This window comes from Aedes albopictus, chromosome 1, assembly GCF_035046485.1.
Source record: "Aedes albopictus strain Foshan chromosome 1, AalbF5, whole genome shotgun sequence".
NCBI lineage: Eukaryota > Metazoa > Arthropoda > Insecta > Diptera > Culicidae > Aedes > Aedes albopictus.
Genome location: NC_085136.1, coordinates 153,904,540 through 153,916,901, shown reverse-complemented (window position 1 = coordinate 153,916,901; position 12,362 = coordinate 153,904,540). Strand labels below are relative to the sequence as shown.

Here is a 12,362-nt window from a genome sequence, read left to right as displayed (position 1 = left end):
GCTTGTGAAAAAAGTTATTCGCAGGCACCACCGGGAAATCTGTACGTTATAACTTTTTGCACAAGTTTCGGATCTCATTCTATGGGAATTTGAACCTTGGAATTCATTGTTTATAAACTTCTTTATAAGGTTGGCCAAGGTATTGCAAACAAACATGAAATGAGAGAATAGCCTAACAAGAAAGACACATCAGCAAAGCTTTTACATATAGAAATGCTATCCATGAGTTCATGTCAAGCATTTAATACACATGGTAGCGTGGTTCAAAAAATCGATTTTGCTCCACACAGCTTATTTGATTGATAACCAGATTTTTATTTATATATTTAAATAAAAATTAGAGCTTATTTGGTTGAAAATTGAGACTGCACAAGCCTTTCAAAGTTTGTATGGGAATTACTATGGGAAAACGATGTATTTCATCCAATCAACCGTAGAATTTCCCCAAGTGTCCTTGACTAACCCGACCCTGGTACTCCTAGGCTACTCTATCAGCTATCATCTTCGAGCCGGCAACTTTCTTTATTACACCAATGAACCTACTTCAAAATGACTGACAACTCTCAAGTGATTTTGACAGATATAACATGAGCTTGAAAAGGACGGCAACAAGATCGATAAAGTAGAATATGTAATCGAAATCAAGGCTACTATGTTCCACTGCAAATTGCAGCAATTCGCATGGAACAGTTTGATCATCATGAGCAAATATTTTCATTCTGGTTAAAAAAAAATGATAATTATTTAATAAGCCGTCCGATTCGAATTCAAATGTCTTCGGCAAAGTTATAACTGATAGAGCTACCAATTTTTGGGCGGAGAATCCGATTATGAAATAATCTGGATACCGCTAGAGAACCCAAATGGTCATTCTGGATATTTTGAAAAAATAAAATTTTGCATTTGTTTGCGTGTTTTAATATTAGAAGTTTAAAGTTTGAAAACTTTCCGGTGACGATAACTGGTATACTTACTTATTCATTTTCAGATTGGAATTGTTGCGTATTAGGTATTGAATCCAGCTAAGCAAGGCTTGATTTAGAACACTCACATGATTATTATCAATCGATAATTTCTAAGTTTTGTTTAACAAAATTCTAACAATTCTAACACTCCGCATTCCAGGACTCCCATTTCGATGGATGGGGCTTGAAGAAATCAATCCTCAACACGCTGTTCCAGGCGGTGAAGGCCATCACCGGCGGCGTAACGATACTCAAGGGTCAACTAATCAAGGGCTCCGGCTATGCGGTCAGCGGCGTTGGCAAAGTGATTGCAGCCGGTGGTGATGCCGTATCGAACGTGGGCAAAAAGATTACAACATCTGCCCAGCTGGTACCGTCGTCCCATTCCCACTCTGCCATCCATCCGTTCGCCAAGCTGAGTGGTTCGCTGTCGTCCGGCTCAGCCGGTTTGATCTCCGGTGCGTCGTCGTCCTCGTCGGGCTCGTCATCATCGTCTGGACATCACACTGGCCCATCCAGTGAAAGTAAGTATTGGTGTAATAACCAGTAGTGCCGGGTGGGTACTTACGGCAAATATCGTCGAACGATTTCAATCAGCTCAATTCACGATAGATTTGATTTTGAGGATAAAACGAAAGCAATCAACTGCTCGTTAAGGCATCGACATAAAGATATAGAGTAGACAGAGTGCTTCAAAGAGTGTTTCCGCACTTTTAGTGATGCACCGATGATTTTCCAAACGTAATTAAAATCATTCATTCAAACCTGGGGTGAATCTACTATGAGCTAAATTTCCCCATAATAAAGGATTATTGATAATTCTAAAATCAGTATCAATAAAACAGTAAATATAAAACTTATTTTGACCAAATTTCATAAGCAGATTGGAATTTAATAGTCCAACCATAAAAACCGTTTCAATGTTTTATTAACTTCACTAATTGATTCAAAATATCGTTTTCATTTGCAGGTTTCACTAGCTACGAATCTCCCCACTACGAATCCCACAGTCACATCAGTGTTCCATCAAGTGCGGCCTACATTCCACCAAAGCACTCGTACAAGACACCGCTGACATCCTATGGAACGGAGATCGAAGGTAAGCGGAATTGAAGAGGAAAAGCTATACTCTCATCTATAACCATTTCATCACAGGTTTTCTAATGAATGTTTAGTTTTCATAAATTTTACTCTGAGTTACCCGAGGTAACATCAAAAAGTAAAACATGGAGGATCTAAATTAGCTCCACTAGTTTAGAGGTTATGTCTTCACAAATATTCTTTATGCATTAGACTATCCCCACCAGTGCGTAGTAAGTCGGTGAGTAGTAGAGGTGTGCAAATCGGTTCTATTTCTGATACCCACCCGTTTTCGCACCGTGTGTTCGCATCATCGTTGGTAAAATGCTACCACATCTCCCCACCGCTGGTAGGTAGTAGTACTTCATATCGTAAACAAAGTACAGATAAGCAAATAAATGACAACATCATTTTTTGTTCCTCATATTATCATATTTGATTGTACGAAAGTTCTAGAATGTGGATAATTAATTCCTCAAGTCTTTCGTTCAATTTTTTAAACCCTTGGAGAAATTTCAAGAGTAATCCCTGAAGAAATTCTTTGTGGAATCTCTGATGGTATTCCAGGAGGGATCTTTGAAGGAATTCCTGAAGAAACGTCTGGAAGAATTCATGATATAACTCCTTAACTCCTAAACTACCAAGGGTCCAAAAAAAGTCGGAAGTCCAACTTTGACAAGGCATTTCTCGGCCGTTTTTCAATCGATTTCAAAACTTTTTTTTGCGATGGAACCGGACAGGTTTCAAGATCATCGTCCATTTAAAAAAATATAATATAGATGCGTCTACCCAAAGTTATTAAGCAAAAGGCACTGCCTAGTTTTTTTGAGAGCGTATTTTTTGAGCACATTGATCAACAAAACAAAATTTAAAGCGATGACATATGGTTTTTTCGACTCTAAATCATGCGTACAGCTGGAGTGAACATGTTTATGCAAAATTAGTGATTTTTCAGTACACTGATATTTTACCTTACTCAAAAAACTGCTAAAATACCCTATTTTTCACATAAAATAAGCAATAAAACAAAATTCAAAGCGATGACATATAGTTTTTTTGGTCTTAAATTGTTTGTAGGATTGTACTCGACATTTTTGATGAACAATGAAAATGTTCTAATTACACTCTTATTTTGTTTTACCCGGAAAACTACGAAAATTCCATACTTTTTACACAATGTAGTCAACAAAACTAAATTTAAAACGATAACATGTAGCTTTTTTAGCCTTGAAATGTTCGTAGCAGTTTGGGGGACATACTTGAAGAATAATAGTGATGTTTTCATTACACTCAAATTTTGATTTACTCAAAAATCAACGAAAGTACCACATTTTTTACGCAAAGTGGTTAACAAAAATAATGGATCACAATGTATAGTCGTTTTTTGCCGTTGAATTATTCGTGAAAGCGTACTGGACGTTTTCATGACACACTTAATTTATTTTACTGGAAAAGCTACAAAAATACCATAATTTTCATACAAAACAGTCAATAAAACAAAATTTAAAGCCATAACACGTAGTTGTATGGCCGTTAAATTTTCCGTTACAATGTACTGGACCTGTTTTTGATAAAATGTTGATGTTGACATTACACTAATATTTTGTTTTATAAAAAAAAATGTATGAAAATACCACAAAAAAGCGAATAGGCTAAAATTTAAAGCAATGACATGTAGTTTTTCAACTTTGAATTTATCGTAGTAGTTTAGTAGATTTATTTGAACAACCCTAATGATGTTTTTATTACACTCATATTTTACTTCACTCGGAATACTAGGAAAATACCACATTTTTCACCAGTTTCTCTCGGAATTTCTCTTGAAGGTTTTCCGCGATTTCTTCTTGCATTCCTCTTGGTACTTCTCAATGATATTTTTCCGGGATTTCTAAGGTTTTTACAGAAACTATTGCTGGGATTTAAACTAAGGCTCCTCCCGCTTTTTAAAGGAGTTTTTCACGAGTTTTCTGAAGGAACTGCTTCTGGGATTTCTCCCGAAGTTTTAAGAAATTTCAATGATTTTTTTTTGCTGGAGTTTCTCCACGGATTTCTACAGAAGTTTCTTCCGGGATATTTTATAAAGGTTCTCGCGAGAGTTTTTTGAAGTTTCACCTAAGATTACTCTCGGAGTTTGTGCTCTAGAAGCTGAAATACAGAGCTCCAAACTTAAGCATTTTGTATGAAAATCGGTCAATGCGTCCAGTACTTTTCTAGGAGTGTTTCTCGGAAAACCTCCTGCCAGAGATAACCTACTAAATTCATTGTTGTAAATTCCCGGAGACATGTCGGAATGAGCCCACGTGATTTTTGCGAGAAATTCTGCAATGAGGAACGCAAGAGAAACTTCGGAAGAAATCCTGAGAATATCTGGGAAATCTCGGAAAAAAAGCTCTGGTAGGAAATATTTAGAAAATTAATGAAAGAACTCTAAAAAATTTTGAGAGAAATCCCGGGAGAAACTTTTGATGAAAACCAGCGAAGAAATTCAACAGAAATATCGGAAAACTCTTTGGCAGAAATTCCAGAAGCAATTATCGGAAATCTCTAAAAATATCGAAAAAACCACGGAAGGAACTATTTATGGGAGCAAATAAAAGAAAAACACTTTGCATGGGAACTAGGATCCAAACTTGAGAGAACTGAAGAAAGCTAGAAAAAAAAACTTCTAAAATGCTTCAGGAAAAAAAAGAGATTGCTGAAAAAAATATGATAATATTCTAAATGATTCTTTGGTGGATTCACTGAGAAAATCTATGGAAGGTTTTCTAAATGAATCCTTGGAGAAATTTATCAAGCAATCGCTAGAGGAATTTCTACTGAAAACCCAAAGGAATACTTGACGGAAACATTTCAAAAGTTTTCTAAAAGAATTCCTCGAGAAATAGAACCCCTAAATAAATTCCGCATGAATTCTTGATGTTTTTGAAAATATCCCTGAAGGAATCTCTGGAATATTCTTGAAAGATTTTCGAAAAGAACCCATGACAAATGTGTTGAAAGAATCTTTGAAAGATATCCTAAGATATAAATGCACATTTTGGGAAATTTCTTGAAAACAAATGTATATAGAAGAGTTTCTGAAGCAATACCGTAAAACAAGGTAACTTTGGTAGTTTTTCAGCAAATTTCTCTAATATTATTCCATGTAACAGTATTTTTTCTGGTTTGATACTTTTAAAACATGTACTGGCGTCTCAGCTATAATTGCAGCGTAAGGAATGGTCAGTTTTAATTGTTTTGGGTGGTCAATAATTTTCATATGAGCGAGAATCACATTTTCATTTTGGGGAAACTTTGATAGTGCTCTGAAAAAATATTAAATCCCAAAAAATATTACAGACTGCAACGCAAAGAGTATCAGCATTATGGGAAAAGCCGTATGAAACATTTTAGGTTAATTTATTGCATCAAAACATGAAGAATTTTATAAAATTATAAATAACAAAGTGAGTCCACCTGAGTGAAAATCTCAGTGCTTTTAGCTTTCAAAAATCATTATCTGAGTAAAAATAATTTTGTACGGTATATCAACATGTGACTGTATGCTGCGCATAGTAAAGCCTGGAACACATAGCGTCCGTTCCGTCGAGGTTTGCGTTTTTTTGACAGTTTTCCCGCGGTTTTCCCAGAGGAAATGTGTAAAACTACTGTCACGCACACGCAAACGTATGCATAGTGTGGGGCACATAAGTTCTCTTTATTTGATTTGTTTTTGATTTTTTATAAACAAATTTAGAAAACAACGAGTGTAATTGAAAGATCACTATTGTTTATCAAACAAGTCTAGTACTTTTTTACAAATAATTTCATGGCAAAAAAAAACTATAATGCATTGACTCCAATTTTTATTTAATGACTACTTTGTGTGCAAAATGTGGTATTTTCCTAGTATTTTGAGTGATATAAAATATGAGTGTATTAAAAACATCACTAGGGTTGTTCAAATAAATCCACTAAACTACTACGTTAAATTCAAAGTTGAAAAACTACATATCATTCGCTTATTCGCTTTTTTGTGGTATTTTCGTACATTTTTTTTATAAAACAAAATATTAGTATAATGTAAACATCAACATTTTATCAAAAACAGGTCCAGTACATTGTAACTGAAAATTTTACGGCCATACAACTACATGTTATGGCTTTAAATTTTGTTTTATTGACTATTTTGTATGAAAATTATGGTATTTTTTAGCTTTTCGAGTAAAATAAATTAAGTGTGTCATGAAAACGTCACTATTACTCAACAAGAACGTCCAGTACGCTTTCACGAATAATTCAACGGCAAAAAACTACTATACATTGTGATTTTTTTTTGTTTTTATTTATGTGTATTTTAACTAGTTGCTAATTCTACACTCTATACATTGTGAGCCATTATTTTTGTTAACCACTTTGCGTGAAAAATGTGGTACTTTCGTTGATTTTTGAGTAAATCAAAATTTGAGTGTAATGAAAACATCACTATTATTCTTCAAGTATGTCCCCCAAACTGCTACGAGCATTTCAAGGCTAAAAAAAACTACATGTTATCGTTTTAAATTTAGTTTTGTTGACTACATTGTGTAAAAAGTATGGAATTTTCGTAGTTTTCCGGGTAAAACAAAATAAGAGTGTAATAAGAACATTTTCATTGTTCATCAAAAATGTCGAGTACAATCCTACGAACAATTTAAGACCAAAAAAACTCTATGTCATCGCTTTGAATTTTGTTTTATTGTTTATTTTATGTGAAAAAATAGGGTATTTTAGCAGTTTTTTGAGTAAGGTAAAAAATCAGTGTACTGAAAAATCACTAATTTTGCATAAACATGTTCACTCCAGCTGTACGCATGATTTAGAGTCGAAAAAACCATATGTCATCGCTTTAAATTTTGTTTTATTGATGAATGTGCTCAAAAAATACGCTCTCAAAAAAACTAGGAAGTGCCTTTTGCTTAATAACTTTGGGTAGACGCATCTATTTTATATTTTTTAAATGGACGATGATCTTGAAACCTGTCCGGTTCCATCGCAAAAAAAAGTTTTGAAATCGATTGAAAAACGACCGAGAAATGCCTTGTCAAAGTTGGACTTCCGACTTTTTTTGGACCTTTGGTAGTTCGTGGGAGTTTTTACCCCCTCAGTAGTTTAAGTGTTAAAGGAACTTCTAGATAAATCCTTGAATAAACTCATTGATGAATCCCTGAAAGAAAATCTGGAGAAATCCCTGAATGCATTTCAGAAGATATCTCTGAAGAAACTGCCGGGGAAGTCCCCGAAAGTATTCCCATGGCAATCCCGGAAGAAATTTCCGGGAAATCCCAGAAGGAATTCCCGGGAGAATTGCCGGGAGGAATGCCGGGCGAATTCTGGAAGGAATTGCCGTCGCAATCCGGGAAGAAATTCACGGGACAATCCCGCAATGAATTCCTGGGAAAATCCCGAAAGAAGTTTCCGGGAAAATCCCGAAAGAAGTTTCCGGGAAAATCCCGAAAGAAATGCCCGGGTAAATCCCAGAAACTCGGAAGGAATTCCCGAGGAATCTCGGAAGGAATTCCCGAGGAATCTCGGAAGGAATTCCCGAGGAATCTCGGAAGGAATTCCCGGAGAATCTCGGAAGGAATTCCCGGCGAATCTCGGAAGGAATTCCCGGGGAATCTCGGAAGGAATTCCCGGGGAATCTCAGAAGGAATTCCCGGGGAATCTCGGAAGGAATTCCCGGGGAATCTCGGAAGGAATTCCCGGGGAATCTCGGAAGGAATTCCCGGGGAATCTCGGAAGGAATTCCCGGGGAATCTCGGAAGGAATTCCCGGGGAATCTCGGAAGGAATTCCCGGGGAATCTCGGAAGGAATTCCCGGGGAATCTCGGAAGGAATTCCCGGGGAATCTCGGAAGGAATTCCCGGGGAATCTCGGAAGGAATTCCCGGGGAATCTCGGAAGGAATTCCCGGGGAATCTCGGAAGGAATTCCCGGGGAATCTCGGAAGGAATTCCCGGGGAATCTCGAAAGGAATTCCCGGGGAATCTCGGAAGGAATTCCCGGGGAATCTCGGAAGGAATCCACGGGGAATCTCGGAAGGAATCCACGGGGAATCTCGGAAGGAATTCCCGGGAAATCTCGGAAGGAATTCTCGGTGAATCTCGGAAGGAATTCTCGGTGAATCTCGGAAGGAATTCCCGGAGCAATCCCGGAAAGAATTACCGGGGGAATCTCGGCAGAAATACCCGGAGAAATTCCGGTAGGAAATCTAAGGGGAATCCCGGAAGAAACTCCTGGATGAATCCCCGAGGACATTCTCGGAGGAATCCCTGAGGGAATTCCAGGAGTTCTGCTAGATTCCTAGAAGACTCCCTGGGGAAATTCCTGGAGGATTCTTCCAACGAATTCCTTGAGGATTTTCCGAAAAATAAATACTAGAAGATGCTGCGAAGGTATTCCTGACGAAATTTCTAGAAAAATCCTTGGAAAATCTTCAGGAGGAACCCCAGATAGAACTTCTGACGGACGGATATAAACGGACGGATAAAGCTTTCCTGGTGAAATAACTAGGAAATTTCAGAGGGAACTCCTGAAGAATTCTCGGAAGGAACTCCCATTGTAATCCAAGAATGAACTCCTGAAGAAATTGGTGGAAGAATCTCAAGGAACCTCAAGGAACACCTGGAGAAATTCGCCAAGGAATTCTTGTTTGAACGAGTGTTGATTGGAGCCATGCAGTCAGTAAATTAGCTAACGCTTTTATTAATTGAAAGTCACCTATTTTTTATTCCACTCGGGGCTTGCGGATTGCCGAAGCCATTTGCACGTTCCCATTGGAAATTTTAAGGAAGTTTTCGTATATAATAGTTTTAAAAAATCACCGTTCTTCGGTTCGTTTAGAAAATCGAGTCTTTCGGCACATCAAGCCTCGCCTAGCATTAAGCTTTATCTTCAATATGTGTCCATTTGTGACAAACCAAGTGACAAACGTCATCTTAAATGCATGAAAGAACAACTGTTTCAAAAATTATCAAGATAATCACTTTATTATATTTTACCTGTAGAAAACTGTCTTGTTTTGTATGTTAGTCAGATTGAAATCATGAAGAAAGTGATATCGACCGCGATAGCAACGGTTGGGTCTGGTTGCTAAATGTATGAATCCACTGTTCATCGGTAAGGTAGGTTGTCATTTTAAAACCGATTTGGCAACGCTTGGTGGGGTACGTGCGTCATGAAGGCGGTTGCCAATTTGGGTTTACTCACGCATTGGTGGGAATCGTCTTAGAAGAGTTAAAAAATCAGTTGAAAACAAACTGCTTTTCAGATTTTTTTCGTATGCTCAAGCAGGCGCGACCTTTTTAAATTCTGAATGTTATGAATGAGAACATCACAACTATGCGTTGGTATCCGAGCAGTAAAATAACTAGAAAACAAGTTATGCAATGAAAGTTTTTAGATATTTTATTTTGTGGATTTTAGAGATCACATGTTTTGAATTTTCCAAATAATAGCTTACAGTGTACGAAATAAACTGAAGTTTCCATAAGAGGTTCTAATGGACGCCTCTAACTATTTTTGGTGAAGCCTTGGCTTTTGCGGAATTCTATAATGAGCATGTTCTGAAGTTTTCTACATCAATGTACATTGTCAACATACGTGCTCACTGCTCATCCATCGCCGTGGTCGTCATCCATGACTATTTGCATAAAAATCTAACGTGTGATCCTCACCACTTCGAGGCCGCGCATCCCTCACTACCTGTATGTTTGCAACTTGAGGAGGAATTCCTAGACGAGTTCTTTAAGAAAATTGTAAAGAAGTTTTTGCAGAAATTACAAAAGGAATGCCTAGACGAGTTTCCTAAGCATGTTTATTAGGCCGTCCCTTATTTTGCAAAATTTAGAAATGTTATAAGTTCGTTAGTGGAAAATGATTGTTTTAGCTAAAAAATGATCGTGTCAAAATTTGAAGTCCGTATCTCAAGGCTAAGTGGTCCCTCAAGGGGCCTAAAGTTGTCAAAAATTGTATGGGACCAAAAAAACATGAATTTTTTTTCGACAAAAAAAATACGCTATTCTACTAAAACCGGTGATTTTAGGACCCTTAAGGGCCAAAAATGTGCTTAGATTTGCGATATCTCTACTCGTTTTTTAGTTATTGTACAAAATAAGGTAAGTTTCCTTCGGAATTTAAAAAAATGGTCAAAAATGCTGATGTTTCAGTTGTTTTTTGTCAATATCTTGGAAACGAGTAGAGATATCGCAAATCTAAGCACATTTTTGGTCCTTTAGGGTCCCAAAAACACCGGTTTCAGTGGAATGGTGTATTTTTTGTCGAAAAAAATTTCATGTTTTTTTGGTCCCATACAATTTTTGACAACTTTAGGCCCCTTGAGGGACCACTTAGCCTTGAGATACGGACTTCAAATCTTGACACGATAATTTTTTAGCTAAAACGATCATTTTCCACTAACGAACTTATAACATTTCTAAATTTTGCAAAATAAGGGACGGCCTAATGTTTATGTACTTATATACTTTTCTCCATTTCTCTTTGCTCTCTGTATACAAAATCTATGTGATATCCTACCTTTACTACACAAATATTTGTATACCAAAACTATAAAAGGAAAATTAATCCATGAAGCAATTCCTTCCTTCAAACGTCGCACAGTAGAGCACCTTGTACATCAAAACTGATCAAAATTATTTTGACGCATTTTCACAACCCAAATGCAACCCAAATTAGTAATGAAACGTATTTCATAGTTTTCGTATTTTTTTTTATTTCGTCATTAGGGTGACCAATTTTATGATTGTATAAGTCAAAATTTTTCGTAACTAAAATTTTTCAAAAAATCACAACTTTTGAACCAGTTGACCGATTTTAATCTTTTTTTTTTTTTGCTTGAAAGCTGTTGAGTTCTAGTTTTCAGCAAAAATACGTTCAGAGGGCCAAATAGTGTTTTAAGGCAAATAATATCATATATCTATATATATAAAAATGAGTTTGAAGTCCCTTTGAGGCAACAAAAGTCACGAACGGCTGAACTGATCAGCATGACTCTTGCACGGTTCGATTCGTATTCGTGGTGGCTGTGTTTATTGTAATAAAAAGTTACGAAAATCGTCTAGATAAGTGTAAAAATTGAGAAAATACTGATTTTTTATGAGTCGGTAAGAAATCGAAATTAAATCAATCTAGAGTGTGGTGATGCGATGATCTCAACAGTTGTCAAACCACAACAGCTTGGCAAGACAAAGTTTGCCGGGACATCTAGTAATAATATAATTATCACGATTTTTTCAAAGTGTTGCAACTTTTGAAATCGGAAACATCCGGAAGGTTTTCTCTCTGCATTTGAAAGAGGAGCAATAGTTTTATCATACACTAAACGCAGATTTTCCGGAAACAGCCGGAAAATAAACTTATTTCATTTTGAATGTACGGTAAAGGATTCCATCAAATATTTTTTTCAATATTTTCATATATTGTATATAAATTCAACGTCAATTTGTTTGAGTTTCAAATTAACAGAAAAACAACATTAACCTTCATTAACAAACTACATTGTTGAATTGATTGACTATCAATTTCATTCACTTTGTACGGTCAAAACTAACACGCGCTGTGAGTTATATCAAAGAAAACGGCTAAACTTCAGCTTCACTTAACCTCTTCTGATTAGCGTAAACAAAACATTTGTACACTGCTTAGCTGTCAAACGATTACACGATAACTACACTTGGCAAAAACACAACGGAAAACCCAATTACTTCATTTTGAGTTTTTCCACTTATGATCAGGTTTTGATGTGATTTACTCCAATGTGCGTCGCAGAGGAATTTAAATATAAATCACATTGATAAAACTCCTGGACAACTTTCTAATTGATATACCGGAGTTCTAGATGAGTTTTACATAATAATTCTCGATGAAATTACTTGAATTTTTTTTTGGAGAAATCACTGGAGGATTTTTTTTTTCAATAAAAAACCATAAAACCCAGGTTTGACCTTGTTGCCCCTCAATAATTTGTCTAAATTGGTGGGCTTGCTCGGAGGAATTCATAGAGTAATCAATGAAGGAATTCCAAAGAGAAACCCCGATTAAACTCCTTGGGAAGTGCTTGATACAATTTCATCAGAATCCCAGATCGCAGAAGGAATTTATAGTCAAAACCTCAAAGCAACTCCAAGAATATACCGAAAAAAAATCTTAGAGCGATCCCCAAATAAATTTCCTAAAGGGATAACCGAAAAAATTCCTTGAAAAGTCCTCGAAGAAAATCCGACAGGAACCTCTGAAGTTATTCCCGAATAAATTCTTAGAAGAATCATCGAAGGAATTC

At 36.4% G+C, this 12,362-nt stretch overlaps 1 protein-coding gene across 5 annotated transcripts in view; it reads left to right on the top strand.

Annotated features, from left to right (window-relative positions):
• Positions 1 to 12,362, top strand: part of LOC109424678 (uncharacterized) — a 190,732-nt gene that overhangs the window by 144,689 nt on the left and 33,681 nt on the right. For all 5 annotated transcript variants that reach the window (XR_009996225.1, XR_009996226.1, XR_009996227.1 and 2 more), the window contains 2 exons: positions 1,126 to 1,489; positions 1,936 to 2,064. Coding sequence is in view for 1 of the 5 variants with exons in the window: in XM_062845613.1 (XP_062701597.1) it covers positions 1,126 to 1,489; positions 1,936 to 2,064 (493 nt within the window). In the remaining 4 variants the exon portion in view is untranslated. The remainder of the gene's footprint in view (positions 1 to 1,125; positions 1,490 to 1,935; positions 2,065 to 12,362) is intronic.